This window comes from Diadema antillarum, unplaced genomic scaffold, assembly GCF_040938485.1.
Source record: "Diadema antillarum isolate AM-2024a unplaced genomic scaffold, OU_Dant_1.0 seq00000243_RagTag, whole genome shotgun sequence".
Lineage (NCBI taxonomy): Eukaryota > Metazoa > Echinodermata > Echinoidea > Diadematoida > Diadematidae > Diadema > Diadema antillarum.
The window spans coordinates 12,355-36,648 of record NW_027271287.1 but is presented as its reverse complement, the minus strand read 5'-3'; the positions used below and the strand labels follow the sequence as shown (position 1 = coordinate 36,648).

General features: G+C 37.1%; 1 protein-coding gene across 1 annotated transcript; it reads left to right on the top strand.

Moving 5' to 3' along the window:
* Positions 1-451: 451 nt before the first annotated feature.
* Positions 452-23,868, top strand: LOC139729481 (thymidine phosphorylase-like). Its single transcript, XM_071640406.1, has 9 exons — positions 452-1,052; positions 10,135-10,346; positions 11,565-11,793; positions 13,560-13,678; positions 14,890-15,056; positions 17,730-17,737; positions 21,751-21,984; positions 22,873-23,013; positions 23,711-23,868. Exons 1-9 carry the CDS (start codon positions 491-493, stop codon positions 23,866-23,868), a joined length of 1,830 nt encoding a protein of 609 aa, XP_071496507.1. The 5' UTR covers positions 452-490.
* Positions 23,869-24,294: the final 426 nt, after the last annotated feature.

Sequence of the window (24,294 nt, the reverse complement as noted above, 5' to 3'; positions counted from 1 at the left end):
TGATGTCACATATATAGCGTCAGAAATATAAGAATTCCACAAAATGTCCTGTGAACCCATTCATTCGACTTGTTACAGACGTATAAGGACCCATTTATATGCTAAGGCATCCTTAATAATTCAATTATCCCTGCTGGTGCACATGCCTTTTAAAATAGGTATGTCAAGCGAAATATGCCAGGAGAATGAATAATTACAATGTTCAGTTCTCTTTAAATAAAAACGAGAGTGTATGCCTCAATCACTCTCTCTCTCTCTCTCCTCCCCCCCCCCCCCCCCCACCCCTCCCCGTGAACTTGGAAATCCCCGAGGCACGACGCGTGTAGTTATGGACAGGTATTCGTCGATCTCAATGACTATAGCTGCACCAATTAGCCAAACTGTAGTGAAAACAGAGAAATCTTGTATTGTGGACGTAGCTGTACCGCCCATAGTCACGGACACTAATCGATAAGTCACTGAGAGATTGCTGGTACATCGTATAACTAATATGATGAGTTGTACAAAGAGAGCCTCTTTCGTGTTAAAGGGCTTATCTCGCTGCGGTCTTGACCAGTACCACACACGCTTATCGTGTATACACTTTTCAACCATCGCCTACAGAGCGCAGACCTCCAAGTCGCTGGCAGTTTGGGATTGCGCAGCACGCGAGTGCACATCAAAAGAGCGCGTTGGCTGTCTGCTACAAAGACAACAATTGTGGTTTAACTTCACTTTCTTTTCCAGGAAAGTGATGATGGGTCGTGAACATAAAGGCAGATCGAGAAGAACAACGCAGTCTACTCCTTCAAAGGACAGAGCTGAGAGAAAGCGGCACACAGAGACTGAACCATCACAGCAAAATACCGGTAAACGACAGCGTCCACAAAACATATCGCCGACTACGACTATCGCTATGCCAGCAGACGATGAGAACAGCAATCAGGTCAAGTTCGGCTTCAAATTCACCGATGTCGTAAAGAAGAAGATTAACGGAGAAGAGTGGACTGATGACGAAATTACGTGGTTTATCCAGAGTTTGGTGAATGGAGGTATTCAAGAGGCTCAGATCGGTAAGACCTGCCAGCTTGACGAGATTGTTTTCTGATTATCAACTAGAAATGAATGATCGTTGCAGTCGTTCTATCATCGTTCTTTCGATTGCATTTTTGTTGTTGTTGCAATTAAGGTACAACATAATAACAGACAGTATGATGGCTGTTTTTGCTGCGCGCAGTACTCCAGGTGTTGGGGGTGTTTAAGAGACGGGACATTACATTGTATGCTTAATTTTTTTTTTTAATCAGTCGTTTTACCTCTTTCTTTCTTTCTCTCTCTCTCTCTCTCTCTCTCCAATGAGCAGTTTTTGTAGTGGAACTACAAAGTTTGCAGTCTGCATATTTTCTTTCAATAGTTCTGCATATGATAGTTTTATATATCTTCTTTGACTTCTATAATGATGTAAATCTAGACAAGTTTTATACTGGTATCTGCATTACTATGCATCATTCTGCTTCTAGGTTCTAGTTGTCAAAGACTGTAAAATGATCCCATACTTGCTGTGTTTTAGCCAGTGAATCTACAGGACCCCCCCCCCTTCCATCAAATGATAACAACAATGAAATAAGATATGAGGAGTGTGTAGTTATTTTATGCAGATAATGAGGTGGTATTCATATTGGAATCACATACCTGGTGATAACCACACAGGACTGTAACCATGGAGGTACATTCACTAATGACGTGGCGGGGTCACTGTTGCTGTTAACCTGGTGATATTTATAGGCCTACTGGAGATTTACAGTGTATATACTGCAAACATTTATTAATCAAACAGATGTTTCATCATAACATACCTTGCACAACTGTTACATATTAACCACTTGCTAGTGATATAGAACTGTAACATGACCAGATTTGTTGGAAACATGTAAGAGCATGTTTGTAGGGTTTACTGACAGATTTTCTAGCATGGTCTATTTATTATTAGTGTGAACATTTGAGACCTTGCATCACAGAAGTAATTAAGATATCACCAGCATAGTTTCTGTTTTGAAATCAGATCATCAACTTATTCATGCATCAAAGTCTGCCATTCCCAACCCACTGAAGTGAAAGAAAATCCTACCACGTTATGAGAAATTCTAGAGCTTTGTAGCATGGGTCTATTATGGAAATTCCCTGGACCAAGCCATACTGTGTACAGAACTATCAGGGGATGAAAAACTCTTGTGTGACCAACTATGAAGGAATTCTAAGATTATCCTGAAACTTGCCATACTGTCTATTCGTGTGAACATAAAGCGGGGCATCATTATGATTGCTCACTGTTTCTTTGAGATCTATTCATGCGTTTATACTTCACTCACAAGAAGGAAAAATGTAGCTCTGTACAATTCAATGGGATCTTCACAGTTTTCTGGTAGAATTGTATATTTCCAGCAAAATCTGATACTTTGGCATTATTAAGTGAAGATTATTTTGATACAGGGAACTCAATAGCTGTGCTGCGAGTTACAATGGAAATTGAAATATGATGACAGAAGGAATTTTAATTAGATTGTATGTATCTAATATTTAAGGAGACATGCACTTACATGAGACAAATGCATCAACTAGGCATTTGAGGAAAAAACAATCATTAGTTTTGGGGTATTTTTTTAAATGAAAGCAGACATCCGCGCCCTCTTTCACACTTTTTTTCTTTTTTATTCATCTTGTTATTATCTTTTTAAAAATAAAAAAATAAAGGGGCAGGCACCCATGTATTTAAGTCAAGTCTATTTGGACTGAAGAAATAGATTTGACTTGGAGAAAATTAGATTCCATCTTGGTGGATTAAAATCAATAAATTAAAGAGAAGAAGACTTGAAAATACCTTTGACTTAGACAATTATTCAACTTTTGTTAGGTCAACTATAGCAAGGTTGACTGTATTTGTACATCAGATGTAGAGTTAGAAGGGTAAAGGGTAATACAGAGTCCGATGCCAATGAATGCATGTGCAGACATCAGCAGCATAATAGATTGTGCAGTCTGTGGAGTGTTTGTACAGGGTGATAAGAATTAAGGTCCTATAGTCTCTTAATACATTATGTCTACCATGCAAAAGGGAGTCATTCTTTCAAATAACATGATATGTTACAGCCCATAGTCTACAAAGCAGGACTTGGTCTTCTCGCACTGCATTATGGGAATCCATTGTGTTCTGATGTCTCTAAGGAGTCAGTACACATAACTTTGAATAGATGAAGTCATGCCATGCAAACCTTTTTGTGATAAACTAATGCCGCAATAGCCTTATATCACTGTTTTATCTTTGCTCATTGTGCTCTGCGTGGAATTTGGAATTGTGTTTCGTTTTGGAAAATCAGCTGAAGTAAGCAAATTTAAAAGGAATTTTTTGTATCATGATTCCTTTGATTGGTTCTGAAAAAAGGCAAAGCCAGGAGCAAGTGTACCAAACCTTTCATGAAGACTGCAAAGCTCCATACCATGGTGCTATATATACACAGACACATCTAATCTATCCAATATTCATTCAGTCATTTAGTGATTATATTTTCCATTTCCAACAGAAACAAAATATTCTTGCAGAAGTTGAATGCATGAATTACATTACTTTACAATGTACAATAGACAAAATTTATAAGTTTGCAAAATTTTGAAACTATACAGAAATGCTGGAAATGTGGAAGAATGCTAAAAAGCAATGCTTGTAGGGTGTATTTTCCCAAAAGGTAATACAACAAATCATATGATTGATGTACCAGTATAGATACCCTAAGCCAAATTCTGAAACAAGCTAACATAATATAGGAAACCTATATAAGTAACCCTAAACAAATACTCTGGACAAATCCCTACACTAGCCTACTCACTGTCTTGCATGCAGTAGAAAAGGAAGACAAAAATAGAGGGGGGGGGGGGGGGAGGAGAGGGATCGGAAGTGAGATTATGTGATGTGAAGATAAAAAGGCAGATGACAAAATACAAGACAAGAATTAATGGATAGTATGAGCCGCACTGAACAATTTGCCCGATTCTAACAGAAAAGTAAAGTTTGATATTCCTGTTCTTTTGGAACCGGTAAACAATTTTTGTTTCTACACATTAATTTTGAAAGAACTTAAACTTGAAATATTGGTTATTCCACATTGGTTATGTCTCATTTTTGCCGAATACTAGTGTGCATTCAACAATTCCAGAAAGGCCACCTGTTCATAAGTTTGTTATGATGCAGACTGAGTTCATAATTGCACGCACTTGAGCTAAAATAGTGAGATCTTTGTCATCAGCTGAAAATGTGTATATCATTGTTTGATTATCTGATCCTGTCACTTTGCAGACTGTTTAATCACATCTTCTTCTTCTTCTTTTTAAAAGATTGATATCTTCTTTGCCCTTTAGAACTGCTAATGATACTCAATTCTTGCAAGTTTTAGATAGAGGCTGATAAAGACCTATTATTTACCTGGTAAGTATTAACTTAGAAGAATACATCCTGCTGCCTGAATACTAGGTCAAGTTCAGTCATGTAGTATTGATTACCAACAGATGATGGAACTTGTGGTTTATCAGAGGATTGTGCATTACAGAATGATGCACAGACTCTCTGCAAAGAGGAACTTGTACCTAAGTATTCAATACTTAAATGTACATTTCTGCAGGTGAATCAAGCCTCTGTGGATATTGAACTTATCCATGCTCATTTAGATCGAATACAAAATACGTCACACTTGTATTCTTATAGATATGCTTGGTATCAAGACAAAGAAATTACCTTAAGATTAAGTTAAAAGAATATCTATTATTGGTGGAGATGAGGATTGGGCTGTTAACTTTTTGCGAGATATCAAGAAACCACCAATAAACTAGTGCAGAGAATACCATTCTAAGAGGAATTCAAAGTTTATTTGATGAAAATTGGTTTTGGAATGGCTGAGACATCACAAAACAAGCTAAAGCAAAGCGATCGTATATATAAGAATGTGATTGCTTTGTTTGGGATATCTCGGTCATTTCAGAGCCAATTTTCATCAAGTAAACATTGTTTTCCTCTTGGAATTACATCCTCTTTCACATTTCATGTGGTTTCTCATTATCTCACCAAAAAAGATTTAGAAGACTATTCAAGCCCTTTTTTAAACCTCAAATTCCTGTTCATGACAATCCTGTAACTCAGTCCAACAATAATATCACAGGCTAGGTTCAATTCAGTGTGGGGAATTCCATGCCTATGTCATCTCCATTTTATTTGCTCTTTTTCTCAGAGTAAGCACAAAAATGATGCCAATGAAAGATCCTTCCTGTGAGTGTGTGTGTATGGGGGGGGGGGGGGGGGGGATGGGGAGACATCCTTTCTACACCTTCCCCATGGTTTCAGTCGGATTTCACAAGTAGAGAGTGCACACCTAGCTGCTCTCTGGCCTTCACATCTCTGCATTTAATACAGTATAATATACTGAGCTGTATCACTATACAGTATTTATTTGAAATTAAGTTCCTTGTGGAGAAAAATGACCTGTATAGATCAGATAATGAGCAAAATACACAGCAATCTATTGGAAAATTATGGGTATGAAACACACACACACATACATGCACACACACACACACACACACACACACACACACACACACACACACTGACTGTTAAAAAAGCTAAATGTTGCCATTTCTAAAGAGGGAAATGTATGAATACAGTAACGGTAATTTCAAAACAAAAGATCCACATCCAGCAAAGTAGGAAATATTCATCTGTGGTTGTAATCACTTTATGTACAGTAGTACATTGTATACATGTACACACCATAATACTGCTGGCAACACAATTATAAAATGTGTGTGAAATGAGGGAGGAAATGGCAAGGTTACTCAGCAGCAGGCACCTGTGACCACAACAGTTACATGCTGTAGTCTGGAATTAGTCACAGTAAATGAACAGCTGTGTTGCTTTCAATACCATATGTGACCCTGCACCTCAAAACAAACAAAAAGTTGCCAGACATGAATTTTTAGTTAAGACCATATTCTGAAAGAGCAGACTTTAAGCTTTAAAATGATGTATTACTCAAATCAAATGGACTCTCCTAACCTAAATATTGGAAAGAAAGCACAAACTCAGGAAAAGTGTGAACTGAGAAAAGAGGCTCTGAAGTACAGTGTCTATTCAAGCGCTTAATCTTTACCAAACCGTGCTGGCTGTGCGATGAATGGGACAAAAAACAGGAAGTTAACCACCAGAGTAACAACAATGAAGGGATCATTAGATTAAACTGAAATTAAGCATGCTCATTAACACATTCTGTCCATAATTAATGCCAACTTTCAAAGCAGTAGCACTATCCTTTCAAAAGTTATTAGAGTTGAAAGTGAAGAGTGTGGACAAGGTTTTTCAGAAATGAAAAAAGGGATTCTGAAGACACACCTAATCACACTATTCTACCAAAAATGTTCGAGATAAACTGCTAAAAAACAAACTTTCCTGCCCGTTTTATGATACCAAATTTTAGCATAATGTAAAAGAAGACCCGCTCTTTCAGAAAATATGAAAAAGTCAAGTTCGGCTAGGTTGACCCATTTCACTTATTTTCAGTCCTCACGCAAAATCAGTGTGTGCAACTTTATGTTCATTTTGAGGTGCACGGTCACTTATATCAAAGTAGACACTGATCAGTGCAGGTTAATTCATTCAGGCACATGAAGGCAGATATGCACATTTTGATGGCCAGGGGTTTAACAATATATATATATATATATATATGTATACATCATCAAATTTCAAAAGGCAATTAATTGCATGTGAGCGATACACAACCATCAAACAATAGTTGCATATTGTAAAGGATGTTCAAGTATGCCTATGATTTATTTATAGATGGAAAGAAATACTATGTGAAAGAATAGCTCCATTGAATGAAAACTAAAACCCTGTATTTATGGATAGGCCCCTTGTAATATGAACATATTAAATATATATTATAAAAGGGACAATCTCAAGTGCAATCTGAGAATTTATAGCAGCATACCAAAGATACTATATCTGTCTCATGTGAAACCTAGACCATTTAGTCAAGTGAGTGATCTCACAGATTTACATAATGATGATCGGTATTCAATCAAAATGATTCGCTTTAGGCCAATACTGTCAGGAAATTTATTTTACCCAAGAGGCAAAGGCCACAAATTGCCAGTCATCTACCTGTATTTTCATCATTTATCTGATGATTGCCCCCACTCTGCAAGTATTTTGTAGTTCTTAAGAATAGTATATTCTTTGCCCATAGAAATGTACAACAACAAGAACACTTAGTAATTGTAATGCTCTTAAAACTTCTGCTATTTTCTTCCAATCCATAACTTTTATTCAAACTCTGCTGTGATGGCTACTTTTTATTTGCAAATCATGGGGTGTACAATGTATGTTCGTGTTCTGTCATGTCCTGTACAGACTATTATCAAATTATTGTTTTGTTTGTTTTTTGTTTTTTTTTTTTTTTGGGGGGGGGGGGTGTTTGCACAGACCATTTCCTTTAATATTTTCTTTTATGCTCAAAGTCTATCCTGATTAGGGTTATTCAAACTCTGCTGTGATGGCATCATAATATTTGCAAAATCATGTGGTGTACAATGCCTGTTCAGTTCTGCCATGTTCTGTACAAAGTGTTATCAAAATACTGTCAATTTTGTTGTTGTTTGCATCGACCATATTCGTGATATTTTCTTTTTGTGCTCACAATTTCTCATGATAAGTGTACATTTATGCTTGAGCAAGAAAGATTAAAGGTAATATTTGCATTGTATACACATCAATGAACAAATTCCAAATACTGAAAAGGAACTCTATAGGTGGAAAAAGACTGATGTGGATTGATTCAGCGTGCAGTGTTTGATTTGTACTTTGTCAAAATAGAGGGGGGGGGGGGGCAAAAAGTACTCAATGTCAACAGAAATATTGTGAGTGTTTTTTTCAATAGCCTACAAGTTTGTGTACATAAAAGAATTCACAGCAAGATCAACTATACATAAAAAAGGTGTGGTATATCCCAGCACTAATGATTGTATACAATATGTGTGCTTCTAAGTTCTCGTCATGTAATGTCACTGGAGATTTTTTTTTTTTTTGACAGTGGTGTGTGTTTCAAATAACACTGCATGACCATTGACTGCATGTGTGTATCAAAATCAGGTAGCAGCATTTCAAGGTATCATGTCATAATGAAAGAGAGGCACAGGTGCATGTAATCTTAACCCATTGAGGATGGGCTGATTTTGCTACAAAATGCATTTTCCGTAGACACTTGCCCGAGTATATGCTACTTGGGACTCCTCCTCAATGGGTTAAAACTGATAACTCCATGGGACATTTCATTCAATGTTTAGATTCCTGAATGAATGTAATTTTTCATGTATCATGCTCTGATTTGTGACATCTGCACAATGATATGAAAATGCTTCTTGGGACACAGCCATAAGACATTAACATTTTTATTCACTTATTAACATTAATTGATTAGTTGAGTGATTTCCTTTTATTTAGAAATTGCACTTTAATGGTCAGAAGTGGTAATTAAAACTTGTAGGAAAAGGAGTTTTCAGGGATATTGATTGGACAATAGTTAGCGAGGTTTGACTATGTTTAGTATATCAGATAATTATATTCCTTTTAGTTGATTGAAAAAATAAGTATATTCAGCAAGGTTTGACTTAGCAGTTGCATATCAGATGTATTCCTTTTATTTGATTGAAGAAATGATTATATTCAACACAGTTTGACTTTTGTAGGTGTATATCAGGGAACTCCTTTGTTCAATTTTATGTTGTAGTTCAGCAGGCAGGATTTTACAGCAAAAGTATTTTGAAGAGTTTAGACTAAAGACCAAAGAAAATCCCGTATGAATGCTTTGTGAGCATGCCAGGTTCTTCTATTCCAGATTATGGTCTGTGAGCAAATTTGCAATTTGAGCTGCAAAAATTTACATTTTACTGCATTGTTCACACCAGGCTGCATCCATTGTTTTGCATCAATGAGAGGATTCGGTCAATATGTTTGTCCAGTGAACAACTGATGCAAATGTGTTTGATTTGCTAAAGAGAAGGCCACGCACTCAAAGGAAAAATTCCAAAGGGAGGTCAGTGCTATCAGTTCAGTGCAAATAATTTGAGACCAGTTAATATGCGTTGTGCTGCAGATAGGAAAAAACAATTTCTTTTTTATTTTTTCTGTTCTGGCCACTCAAAAATGGAGGAGTAAAAGATTCAATTGCTATGACATGCTTCTTATTGTTAGAGCACACATATTCCATTCTATGTATATTTATTATATACATATACACACACATATGTTTACATATAATATACAAATATATAATATGTTACATACATGTCACATGTTTAAGTTTGCTGTCATCTTTGTTTTAATCAAAATTTCTCTTCTTGCAGCAAATTGGACTAACTGATCATACTGTTTTTTTTTTGATATTATGTAAATTGAACGTAGAAACAAAACAGAAGGAATTTAAACTTTCTCACAACCTTGCCCTGAATTCTAATCAAGTATTTGCACTGTCATACAGTGTGTCCTCGAAAAAATTCACAAATGACTCGCCTGATAATTGTAGATAATTGATTGCATTCTTCAAATATAAATCTGACTCTGAAAAAAAGGTAACCTAAGGAATGTAAACTTTGTTATACAATCTTGTTATAATTTCAAGCTCTGTTTCATCAGCTATTGATTCTCCTCATTGGCAGTGTCTTTATAGTTTGTACAGAAAAAGAAAAGGTATGTGTTTTTAAGCTGGAGTGGAAAACATATGGTGTGATGAATGAAATGGCGGAGAATAAGACTGTGAAATAGTGCTACCAAGATGAAATTTTTGATATGAAATTTCTGAACATTTCAGTTCAGTATTCAGAAGTTTAAGTTCCCAAAGTTGCTGTCAAGGTTATGACAATACATTTAATTTCTTTTTTACTACTATTGTAGACATTGAACTGGAGTGAAATCTTGGAAATAGAAGTTTCCATAGTTCAACAATGCCTTAAAAGGAATTAAAGAAGTGCAATAAATGAAGCATAGCTGCACATTTCAGAGGAAAAGGAACTCAAAATTTGCACAAGTAATGGTCTCTGATACCCCCCTTTTTTCAGGTGCCTGGCTGATGGCTGTCCGCCTGAAGGGCATGGAAACTAGAGAGATCACGCAGCTGACGCAGTGTATGTTGGACAGCGGTGAGGTGATGGACTGGTCAGATGAATCGCAGGAGTTCCGAGACAGTCTGGTGGACAAACACTCGACAGGAGGGGTAGGGGATAAGGTCAGCCTCATCCTTGCCCCTGCACTGGCCGCTTGCGGATTGAAGGTCAGTGTCACACAAATTTCAGGGTTTCAAGTCACTCCACTTAGAGAAACTGACATATGTTATTTAGTTCATTTTTGTGTTGATCAGAAAATATGCATAGCTCTACAGAAGTGTGCTGATAATACTAGCAATTTCATATATCTTATCTCACGTGACACTGTTCTTTAATATCAGATACTATTTTTTAGATAGTGTGGTTGGAAGAAGGCGCAGAAGGGTCTGTCTCCAGACTGGTAGAATGCAATCATGTCTCATCATATATGTGTGTATATATATATATATATATATATATATATATATATATATATATGTATAGCTAAACTTGCAGGAATTTGCAATTGATATGACATTAGCCTATCACTATGCATTCTACAAAGATTTAATATGGTCTTTGCTGGAGAATGCTCTGGCCCTCCTGCCTAGACTCAAAGACAGCTAGCACATGGCAAGTGCTACATCAGAACTACTTACAAAAAAGATAAGCTTAATTTACCAGTGTTTTTATTCATTCATCTATTGTTCTCTTTTTTCTTTTTTGTTTGGCTTATTTGCACTACCAACCAAAATGCCAAAAGGTTTTTGGTTTCATATCATTGTTGATACAGTACATCAAGAAAGTGTTGTTTTTTCCTATTCTGTTCTATTGTTGTTGTTGTTGCTGTTGTTTTTGCAATACAGGCTGCGTAAATTTTCTGAGGCAGAATCACGATCCTAAACGCGTTTGAGGCATTTTCAGGGGTTAGATAAACGCAACCATGTTTTCAAATGCGTTTAGAAACACCGTTTTGAAACGCCTTTCAAAGGGCGTTTTGAAACACGTTTGAGACCACAATCGCCGTTCTGTGAGTAGATAAACGCAATGCCGTTTTGAAACGCGTTTATATCTCAAGGTCAAATCCCAGCTGTTTCCGGTTGTGCTCTCTACCCATCATTTGTGTGTGACTGAGGAGGCATGTTTGGTGGTACGGTATGCAGTTGACCTTTACTTCCCAGGTCAAACGGCGCAAAGCAGCTGCGCAGTGACACCACTCGAATTGCGATTGTAGAATGGTTAGATAAACGCGGCTCACCAAGAATCGCGTTTCAAACCACGTTTGCAAATACCGTTCCAAACGCGTTTTGAAACGTGATTCTCTCTCTCAAGTTAGATAAACGCAGTCACAGATGCCCCTACTGACTGTTGCTCCCCAATGTGTCCCTACTCTTGACTTGGTATAGGTTCCCATGATCTCTGGGAGAGGGCTAGGCCACACCGGTGGGACTCTGGACAAGCTGGAGTCCATGAAGGGGTTCCAAGTTCAACTCAGCGTCGAGAAGATGAGAGAAATCGTTGAAAATGTCGGCTGCTGTATCTCAGGCCAGACAAAGAACCTGGTACCTGCTGACAAGAAGCTCTATGCCACCAGAGATGTGACAGGTACCGTTGACAGTGTACCTCTCATCACGGGTGAGTCAGCTTGGTTAATCTAATCCTCAAACAAGCTAACTGTTTGACTTCGTAATCAGAGGTTGACCCTAGGGTGGCCTATTAGCTGTTCATACACCTCTGAATTGGACAGTTTCCAACAGTTAATGTTCACTTTACAATGCTATTCAAAACCTGGAGAATCATGTAGGCCTATGGGCACACTAAAATATCGTCAACTACCAGAATTTGCTTTGCAATGCAACGCAGGTAGACTGCATGTGATTAAAAGAAAGCAAAAATGTTGAAGTTTATCGGTTCCACCATACGATGCAACTCCCTGCACTTGGTCTTGAGTCGGTGCAAGCACTAATGCCGCAGAGATCAGTTGGTCTAACGGCCGGGATGCAGCACACTCTGATCATTGATTAGGTATGCACAGTTAAGGAGATATAAAGTGCTTTGTTTGCATTTTCTTTTTTTCCGGGGGATGGGTAGGGGGGGGGGGGGGATGGGGACGCTATGTTTGAATGGCAGCAAATACAATATTAGACTTTTGCATCATAATACAAAATTTGATAACAGTTCTGTGTTTGATAATTTTTAGTAGCTCTCTTGATAGCATGTGCTTCGATATATATATTTATTTGTATAATGAGATCAGAGCTCAGTTAAACTAGTCTCTTTGCAGATTAAGTTCCTGTAATGGCTTGTTTTATTGGAGTCATAGTTGAATTTGAACATATACTTCCTCTTCCAGCTTCATTATTAAAACTCATGTACAGGTACTATAGTATTACTGGACAGCATGGTATTTCCGGATGCACACATCTCTGCATACTAATGACATTCAATATGTGGGAGACATTGTAGACTAGCTTCACAGAGGTTTGTATGGGCCAAAATTGCAAAAAAAAAATGTGACATAAAAATGTGAAAATGCTAGGAAATTCACATTTCACCTTATATTTAAAAGAAGATGTTGATTTTGATATCAAAAATGTGAAAATGCTAAGAAATTCACATTTCATCTTATATTTAAAAGAAGATGTTGATTTTGATATCACAAGATTGTTCGAAATTTTCATGTTCGACCTTTTACCATACAATATGAAATTTGAGCCTCATTTGCTGATTTTCTCTCTTCAATCCGCTTGATACGAATGTGTACAGTGAATCGTGGGTATGAATTATTACTCTGGTGCAAGGACAAGACGTCAAAGACGTTGATTATTCCATTGTGAAAATGGTGTCCAGAATTATAATGCAACTTTACGCCACGCCGAGAGATATCTTTTTGTAGAGGAGTACACTTGAAGTCTATTTTCAAAAAATGGGAGTGGATAATTTTCATAATTTTATAAAATTTGTAATTTTCAGGACTTTGTCCATAATTGATGTCAATTGGTTTCATCCTCTCAGTATGGAATTCAGAGCCACAAAAAAAAAGCATCTGTCGATACGATCCACTTTTCTACCTGGAAACTACTATGGCAATGAAAAGAGATTACCTAATCTTATCAGTCCCTGTTGTGTCACCATGGCCTTTGTGTTAGACTGTACTGAGGCACATATTGGTATCCTCGAATGGGTTTGCTGGCCATCGCATGTCTACAAAAAAAACAAAGCAAAACAAAGCAAAAACATGGCAAGTTGTTAATACAAAGGTACACACAGCATTCCATTTTTTATCATAAATTTGTCCAACTATTATTTTCAAATTAAGAATCATGGTTTTCTTTGTTACTTTTCTCATGGAATTGTAAAGTTAGTGCCATTGTCAATTTGTCCTTCTCTACTATTAAAAGGTTCAATCATATCAAAGAAGTCTGCCGAGAAAGTGAAAAGACTTGTCCTAGATGTGAAGGTCGGCAAGGCCGCATTCTGCACGACAGAAGATATGGGTCGCAAGCTTGCCCAGTCATTGGTGAGTGTGTCAGATATGGTTCCATGACATTTGCTCCCATGAAATATCTGCAAGCTAAGCCAAACATTAAACCTACCCACAAACATAACCCTAACCCTATAATCCACATCAAACTAAACCTTAAACCCTGTCACAATTCCCTAACCCTAACCCATAGTCCTTGGAGAAAATAAGACTGGAAGAATCATAGCAGGAGCAAATGTCGAGTCACCATCAGAGGAAGGTACGAAAGAGATAAGACCTCTGATTGTACACAAGGGGAAGTGCTAGGGTGTATTAACCTTTCAATGTCTTGTTTCTTCATGGTAAAGTGAATACATTTTCATGCTCAAGTTGTGCTTCAACAACACCACCACCAACAACAACAACAGCAATGACAACAACAACAACAATAACAACAACAACAAAATGACAAACTGACATTGCTACATGCTGAAGAAATAGTAGACATAATGCAAAAAAAGGATTCCATGTACTGGACAAATATTTTGGGACCTAGCTCTGATGCTCTGATTGATTAAAGAGAAAAAGGGTGCATGAAGGAAAATTTTAGAACAGAAGAGAGAATGGAATGAAAAGATAAAAGACAATGATTATATAAAAAAGGAGAGGAGAATAGATAATTGAGAGACTGAGGGACAGATCTCTTCAAGAATGTCAGTGTGAGAAAATCTCGATCATATTTCATCACATCGTGGAAAACAGCTGCACAAATAGAGTACATGTATTTGCACGTTGCATTTGAATGGCATAGGCCCTGTGTTTAATGCTCTTTAAAAAAAAAATATTTGGTTTCTTGATTCCCAGCAGAGATCCCAGTGTTATGTGCCAGGAGAGTGAGTGTTATCCCCCAGTGAATTATCATCTGCGTTATTAAGGATGCATTAGATTAGAACTCAGATTTCAATTTACCCCAAGTAAGTACCTATACCATTAAAAGCAAACAATTTTAGATTGTCACTGTGTATGCTACCCTTCATGCAAAAACTTGTGTCAGCTTGGTTGCACTCTGATTGCCCTGTTTCGCCTGTTTGCACATGTTAATGAGCTCTTCTAGGCAAATTGCTGAATAAAATGGTGTAGCATTATAAGTAAGGCTTCTGTCTGGCTATTCCATCAGTAGGCACTCACCTGAATTATAATCTGTCTTTTGATTTTCATCCTTGTTTTCTTTTTTTCTTTTTCCCTCATTTTCTTGTTTTCTTCTTTAGGTTAATACAAGTTGTGGCCTTGGCACTGAGACTACAGCTGTCTTGACGCGGATGGATGACCCCATTGGCTGCTGCATTGGGAATACCTTGGAGTTGGCTGAATCCATACAGTGCTTGAAAGGCAAGGGCCCTACAGACCTCCATGATCTGGTTGTGGAGCTCGGTGAGTCTGATGCACAGAAACAGGACCCTGGGCCCTGTTTCATAAAGCTGGTCGTAATGTTACGCACAACTTTATTAACAACTTAGATATGGCAAGCCAAGTGGATTTCCTAATCATTGTTAATTTTGTAGCTATAGTTGAAATTTGCAGATGATAATGATCATTCTTACATGTTAACACACATCTTTAGTTGAAAGTTTTTTTTGCCCCAATGTCGATGAAATATTAGCATACAGTCTTTCTTTGTTAAAATGTAAGAAAAAAATGGGCACATATATTGGCACTTCATATTCCAGTCATCTGTAATATCATGTGTAACTTTATGAACGGCTTTATGAAACAGGGCCCAGGTCATAGCCAGTCAAATTTCTTTGTCTCTATCCATTCTTCAGTCAAATATCTATATAATATAGTAATCTACAAGTTTCTATTTTGTTGCTGATATAGTGCTAAGGATGATGGTGGCAATTTTGTTTTGCTTGTTGAATATTTGTCTGTTCATTTTTTGTTGCTTTTGTTTTGTTTTGTTCTGTTTTGTTCTCTGATCAGGCTGGTGAGAGAAGTGAAATAAGATAGTTACACTTGCAGTTTTGTTTATGTTTTATTTTTAGAGTTTCCTAGGTACTTATTCTTGTTCACTCAATGTTTCGGTTTTGCTGCATTTATCAAAGGTGTCATGTTTTCCAGCTAGTGTGTGTTGCATTTAATTCAGTGTTTTTATTAGGCATAAACTTGTGCAAGTAGTAGATTAGTCGGATGGACATGAGGAAGGACACTTGTCCATCCCTAAAAGAGTATCGGCCAAATTACTTCCTGAAGTGACCACTTCCTTCCCTCCCTCTGTCGCCCCCATCCACAGTCCTTGCCCATATGAAGGAAAGAAGAACAATCCAGCAATCTCAAAGATACAATAAGCAGAACTGTTCTTGTGACTCACCTATGTTATGTGCAGAAACAGTCCGTTGCTACCCAAAATGTTCATACACTTAGACCATCTCTATGGAACTTTGAGGTACAGGTTCTGAGGGAACAAATCTATAGGTATATACCTATTGCTCCAATAGATGGACAATCAGTTTTGAATTATCAATAAAAAAAAAACTGAAATGCTCAGCAGACACTGATGAGCAATGAAGAATTGTAGAGGTGTGATTGATGTATGGTTTATCAGATAATAAAAATGACATCCCACAGATAATTTAAATAAGGGCTCGTTAGAAGGCAGTCACATAAAGAAGGATCTCCCCCCCCCCCCAAAAAACAAAAAAAAAAAAACAGTCGCAAATCCAGGTGGCACGCCCCCTCTTTATCTTTTTTAACAAAAGAAATAAAAAAGAAAAAATGGGGGATCAGGTGCCCCCCTTTTAATGTTGTAAAGGTGCCTCCCTCAGGAATTCATGGATCTGCCCCTGACCCACACAAATACATTCACAAGTTAATGACATGTTTGAAACTGGGAAGCTGCCCAGAAGCTATAGTCCATGGGGTAGTACTTGAATGACAATGCTTTGAGAAAGATGCCATACCAAAACAAACTGCCACAATCATACTGGTAATAGCTACACAACACTCATGGTATGGGTTCGAATGCCTAATTTACAAGGCAGGAAGTACCTTTATCAAATTTGTGCTGAGCCCATCATAAGTTGGATTTTCTCCTGTCCCTCTCCCCCCATGTACCCCACATGTATCTGTCTCGTAAAGTGCAATCACGCCAGTATAACACTGAGTGAACATCTAGATATGTCTAAATTTGGAACAAAGTTAAAAATGGTGAAGAAAATGTGGGGTATAAAGCAACTTTATATCATACTTCTAATTTTGAATAATGAGGCAAAAACCTTCAATGTTTGCGTGATCTGGATGTAAATATTATCTCTCAAGCAGCTATAGATCACCTATCTAGGAAAGATGAGTGTATTCCAGTCAATATATTGTCCTGTCATCTTCAGTTACATTGATTAATTGTTTGATACGCGTCTCATAACACATTGACTTGGTATTGATCCTTTTCCCTTTTTTGACAAAATTCGATAATTACATCAATTTCATTCATTTATGTCTTTCTAATATGTATCAGTGTGCTACAGAAAGTTGTGCTCCCTATGAGCATGCTATGACCACTGTTGACAAAAAGTTTTGGAAATCACTGATATAGGATACATTGCAAAAGATCTTGCTTGCCTGAAAATGTGTCCATCTATGCCCTTAGTAAGCATGCTTGTAGACTGGTTACAGCTCGTTATTCCGAAGGTTCGTTATTCCGAAGGCTCTTTATTCCTAAGATTCGTTATTCCGAAGGTTCATTGTTCCGAATTTCATTTTCGGATTAACCAATCTTCGGAATGACGAACCTTCGGAATAACGACACAAATTTTCGGATTAATGAACCCTATTTCATTTTCGGATTAACGAACCTGTAGGTATAGGGAATTTGCGTGTTTCGGATTAACAACCCTTCGGAATAACGAACCTTCGGAATAGCGAACCTTCGGAATAACGAACAGCACCCTGTAGACTATTCACATGTAATGAAGATCCATTTCTGATTCATTTCTGATTTTCTTTACTTACTTTCCCATTTCCACTATACAAATTTGCTTCTCAATAATTGTTCATGAGGAACTGCCCTGAAACATATTATTCCAGGCCTACAAATATTTGAACTATAGGATAGATGCATTTGTAATATTCGGCAAGTATCTTGTTGGAAATTTGTATTGGTTGCTCTTATTCTCTTCGCACAGACCTCTCTTCAAGAGAAATCATAACATATGTGCAAGTCCTTAGCTTGTTAACAATTGCCACTTACAATCCTAGACGGGTGTTTTTGGTTTTTTTTAATGATTAACTAACAGTAGAGGTGCATGTGGAAATTTGCCCTCTACAACTCTATATCATACTCCAATACTGTTTATGCATCTAGGCCTTTAAGTTTGTGGTTATTTTACTTCAAGGAAGTCTTCTTCGATCTTCTTCTTTGAGGAAGTGAAACCACTCAACTGGCGCTGTGGTCCTTGCATTGAAACACACTTTGCAAGGGCAGACCAATTTGTTGATAATGCCTGTATTATAACACCGCGGAAAAAAAAAAAAATATGCCTGTGTGATGTGGCTGAAACTGAATGCTATGTGTGATGGACGTTATGCGTAATTTTAGGAATAAACAGAAAACTCACTTCTCTCCCTAGGAGTGTGAGGGATGTAAAATGGAGATATGAGAACATGCAGTCTTAAGTGGCTGTTTTAGGGTCACTACATATGTAGAATGGTTGGGGGGAAAACCCAGCCAGGGCACGTAGTCTGACACAGATGTTTGTACAGTTGAACGTGACAAACATATTGCGCTGTGTGAAGGCATAAGATGCCTGTAAAGCTATGCAATACACATACAATACACAAGACTGCTATGTTTTAAGACAAGGTACAATCTCGTTATGATGGATGGTTTCAGGCAGGTGCATTGCAATTGGGTAAGATCTGTAGAAATAAGTAGGCCTATATTGTTTGTTGCAACATTGTACGCTGGAAAATTTCACAATTTGACAAATTTCCACAATTTTTTTTTTGTGTACTCCCAACAAGCTTTTGCCGTATTAAAACAGTATAATGAATGGTGTCAAATGCACATTTATTTTTTATTTATTTATTTTATTTATTTATTTTTTTTTTTTATTTTTTATTTTTTTTTTTGGGGGGGGGATCTAGTTTTTAAACCTGACATGACATTGCTGGAAAAATGAAAATTTTGACATTTTGAATCCTTTTCGGTTGGAGGGAGGTTAGAGGAATGTTGAGGCAACATACATCTTTAGGAATGTATGTTATGTTGAAGTGCCAGCTGAATAATAAAGATAGTAATAATAATGTTTTGCACAATGGAAGACAATAGCTGATATAGAATTGTGGTAGAAAACAATAATCTTATGTGAAGGTCATCATGGTGGTGTTGCAATGAGATGCCGCATTTCACTATTCAGCATCTTTATTTCATTTTTGTATAAACAACAAAAAAGAAACAGCAAGCATAGAACCACCAGAAGAGGGTGAGGTGCACTTGATTGTGCAAATTCCGTCGGATATCTGCTTTCGATTGTGCAATGCTCTTTTTCAGTATGACAAAAAGACAAAGATATATAAACCTGCTCCCTGGGAAGTGTCTGTTAAAGTGACTGTGTAGGCACATGTGCAACTCTGGAGGAGTCTGGCCTCTCTCCAACTTCTTTTTAAAACAAATTCATGCTGAGAGGAATAGCATTGATCCTGTAACAACATAGGATTGCGCACAGCATGTCCACTCCTGGGGAATTTTGGCGGATGTGAAGCAACATGAGCCTACGTGGCAGGAGACAATGTAACTTGCACAGATGGATTGAGACATAACCGAGTGAATTAAATTCATCTACCATCTCATCAGAAAAAATAACATACAAAACATGCTTTTTTGTACTGTAGCCTTACCCAATGTCTTCATGTTACATACTTCCTCCTTCCGCTCACATGATGGGAAGTGATGGCTTATCAACTGTTTTTGTCATACTGCTTATGCTTTGAGGTAGTACATTGCATTCAGCATTATACCAAGGTAGGAAACCTTCATTTCGAACATTTGCAAGAAACAAAGACATAAGATTTTGAACTTTTTTTACTGTCGTACAGTATGCCCCCCCCCCCCAAAAAAAAGAAGATACAATCAGATTTTCACATTTATAACAACCAATATGATTAAACTGTCTAAATGCTTCTTCAGGGTCTGAAAATATAACATCTCTCTCACTTCTCTCCCTCAAAGTGTGAGGGATGTAGAACGAGATATGAGAATGTGCAGTTTTAAAGTAGCTGTTTTAGGGTCACTACATATGTAGAATGGTTTAGGGAAAACCCAGCCAGGGCATGTCCGCTCCTGGAGAATTTGGGCAGATGTGAAGCAACATGAGCCTACGTGGCACAAGACAATGCAACTTGCACAGATGGATTGAGACATAACCGAGTGAATTAAATTTATCTACCATCTTATCAGAAAAGATAACATACAAAACATGCCTTTTTTGTACTGTAGCCTTACCCAATGTCTTCATCTTACATACTTCCTTCTTCTGCTCACATGATGGGAAGTGATGGATTATCAACTGTTTTTGTCATGTTGCTTATGCTTTGAGGTAGTACATTGCATTCAGCATATAATACCAAGACAGTTCTGGGGAAACCTTCATCTTGAACATTTGCAAGAAACAAAGTCAAAAAATTTTGAACTTTTTGGAAAAATTCATCATTTCTAAGTACTGTATGCTTTATATTTCACAGGTTTTTTTTTTATTTTTGCAAATTTCACATGTCATCTGATATCCATATGTAATGAGCAACTTGCAAAAGTATTGCATAGCATATAACATAAGATCATTGCATATTATCTTCAAATGGGAAATTTCTAACTTTTCCTCTTGAAAATAATTATTCTTTCTCATTCTGTCAATATGATCCTTAATTGCAATTTTGTAATATACAAACATTCACAAATTGATTTTGGAAGTCCCAAGTCATAAAATATCACACTCACAAAATATGACATATACATAACTTGATTCTAGTTGTTATCAGTGGCTTAAATTGCAAACACATGATCTCATGTATCTATCCATTGCTCATATACTTCTGTAAATGTATGGGATATGAGAAATATGACTACTTTCATGCAACTGAGGTTATCATCACTTTTCCTGCTTATTTTCACGTTCCAGTGCTATGTTCTCTTCTTCTGTATTGGGGGGTGGGGGGGGGGGTTGAATTGATTTATTCATCCATTCATTATATTTTTCCCTTCTCCAGCAGATATATCAACATTAGAATGTACTACCAAATATATGTAATTGGCAAAGAAGATAAGAACATTTTGTGACTATGTGAAAAATGCTTAAAATGCATGGGGAATAATAACTTATATATCCTATCTGCGTAATGTTATGCCACCAGTGTTGACCTGCAATTTGACAAGCTTGCTTATTTTTTGTCAGCCCCATGATAATATTTGTTTCATTCGTCCGTTCGTTCCTTCCTTCCTTCCTTCCTTCCTTCCTTCCTTCCTTCCTTCCTTCATTCATTCATATTTTTCCATTTCCAGCAGAGACAAGTAAATATTTTACAGAAATTGAATGCATAAATTACATCACATTGTATAATAAAAGAAACATACAAGTTTGCAGAATATTAAGAATATAAAGTAAGCTTCCTTAGGTAGCCAAAGATCATCCTCTCATAGATCATTTGTAGTGTATTTTTTACTTGATGTTTCTTTATTTGAGAAATATGACAATGTATGAAATAAATGAAAATATCATATGATTTTGTAATGCAGTTTATGTCAAATGCATATGTCAAAGTTTCATCAATGCTTTCTAGTTTTTGGTATGATGAATGACACTTTTGCATTTGTGTTTTATATGATTATATGAAATCAGATGCAAGTACGACAGCTCAGAGCTGATCCATATGTGCAGTGTTGCAAACTCTGTAAATAAGTTTAGTTATGCACAAGATTGTGTGCTTGTTGTTTTCTGTCGGCAAGTACAGGTAATTGATAAAATGTCAAACTGTATGTCTATGTACTAGGTAGTAACTTGCCACACATTCAAAGAATTATGCAAGTGGTATCTTAATTAATTGACAGATGTCGCTTTTGAATGTATTTGGTGTTTCGTTAGGTGCTTACCTGCTCAAGGGAACACCAGAGGAGGGAAGACAGGAAATGAAGAAAGTCCTCCAAGATGGGTCCGCCTTGGAGAAGTTCAAGGAGATGATCGTAGAACAGGGTGTCAAGAAAGATTTGGCTGATAAACTTTGCAAACTGAAGATGGATGATATCGATGAAATCTGGGCTCCTCTACCAGTCAGCAAAGATGACACTCCGTATAAGGAACTAGAAAAAGAGGAAATTGGTTCCCCCAAATCAGGTGAGGCACAAGTTTTCCTAAAGAGGCGAGGTCCATTGCGATTTGGCTATGATAAAAATGTCACCCTGTAAAAGCTAGTGCAGGTAAAACCATTCTTTACAGTTAAAAAGTCATTTGCCAGCGAAAGACCCTCTTGACAAAACAAAGCAAAAACAAGCTGATGAAGCTGTCATCAATACTTCACTTAGAATAGTCAAATCTCATATATCACAAATCAGATATGCTTTGCAAGTGTTTAATCAATCCTATATGAAGTACTTCACATGAGATTTGCATATCTCACCTGGTCAAAGCTCGAATAACAAAATGTGACATACATGGCTCAAAAACATCCACAGTGGAGATGATTAGGTAGGAGAGATCATGAGATTTTCCTTTCCCAGACGTAATTTTCTTACACTAACCCAAGGTTTTGTCCTTGATCCTTTTTTGTTTAAAAACATTTGCAATATAGTATGATTTGTAAGTTTGCCAGAGGGATTATTAAATCTGCTCTCACCTAAAGAGTGACCCAAATGCACAACCCTAGCCCTATGCAAACACAGTTTCAAAGACAAGTCTGTAAATTAAATGTTCGACCCTCAAAAGTTCTCAAAAGTAAGGTTGGATTATGTGTGGCAAACAAGAACTTCCAAAGCATAGACGCTACAATGCAATAAAATCATTTGCTGAGGATTTCTTTTCTACTGTTAGCAGCATTTCATGTTTTCTGTATCCTTAGGTGCATATGGTGTTATTGTGACATAGCTCTGTTTTAGAAAAGAAGATGCTGTGAATGCCATGACCATCACTCCTTGATTTGATGAACTGAGATAAAAATGGAATAATGATCAGAATGAAGGGAATTACGGCTCAATCCTTTCTACCCAACAGGCTTCGTGGCTGACATTGACGCCTTCGCAGTAGCTGACGTTTGTCTTTCCTTGGGGGCGGGGCGGAAGGTTGAAACAGATGTCATCAACCACTCAGCAGGGGTCAGGATCCTGGCACATGTGGGGTCAAAGGTCAAGCAAGGTAAGCATGCTTTCACATTTTATGCTTTCCTACACCCCATCCTGTTATCAGGAGATCTCCAAATGGAACAGATTGAAGAAATGTAAAAAAACAGAAAAACATACAAACTAACAAACAGTCACAGATACAGGAGAATCTTATTATGAAGAGCTACTTGGGACCACTGAAATTCCTTGTTTTATCAGTTATCTCATTATATTCAGGGATAACAAAACAGAGGAACATATGAAATTGACCTGCAAAATTACCTTGTTAAATCGGGTATCAAACTGTCTGATCTTGTTAATAACGAGGTTCCACTGTATTGCTATTTGTGTGTTTGAAGCATCTTGGAAATCAAAAAGACAAAATAGGCACTGTTTGTGAAGATGCATTTCTGAGACTTGGATGAATGGAATTAGGCATGTTGCGTTCATGACTGAAAATCATTGTGGTATGTTGCCTATTATTCACAAATTTATTTTAGACCAAACACTGTATACTTACAACAAAGAAACAATTGAATAATTGTGTGTTTGATTGTTTCTTGGTCATAAGTTGGAATGCTCCCCCTCCCCCACTCGAAATAAACCAACCCATGTTACCTGTCCCACCCCTTCCTGATCCAACTTTTCATAATTTCAGGCCTTTATTCCACAATATCAGATGTAGATGTATTTTCCTCTAACATATACCCATCTCATTCATTCATTTACAGATGAGCCATTGATGAAAGTCTACTACAAGAAAGATACTCTGTCAGCAGACATGAGAAAGAGACTGCAGGATGCCGTGTCAATTTCTCAGGAGAAACCAGAGCAAAAAGACATCGTGATCGAGGTTGTCAAAGCAGCGGAGACTGTTGGCAAAAAGTAGAATCGTAAATGTTGTGTAGAAGTAACATCTTTACTGTGTGCTGCTTATACACAGTACATACGCACTACACATCTAAGAGAAACTACTTTACAGTCTATTAAAATAGAAAGCAATAAAAATAGTAACCAACCATCTGTAAAATTGCCTTAGCTCAATCCTATAAAAGAATTTAGTAACGGCAAAGCTGCAGCAAAAGCATCAGGTTAGTTTTGCATCACAAAATATTGACATAAACACTTTGCTGCATACAAAAGTTGAGTTCATTTTATTTGCTCTCAGCTCTGTTATACCAGAAACAGACTGTTGCCACAATCTAAAAAAAAAAATTGAAAAAGCGCTTAGAGACATTTTATGTAATAACGCGCTGTATAAATGTTGTGAATTATTATTATTATTGCATCAAAAGGATGCAGATCTAAAAGCTTC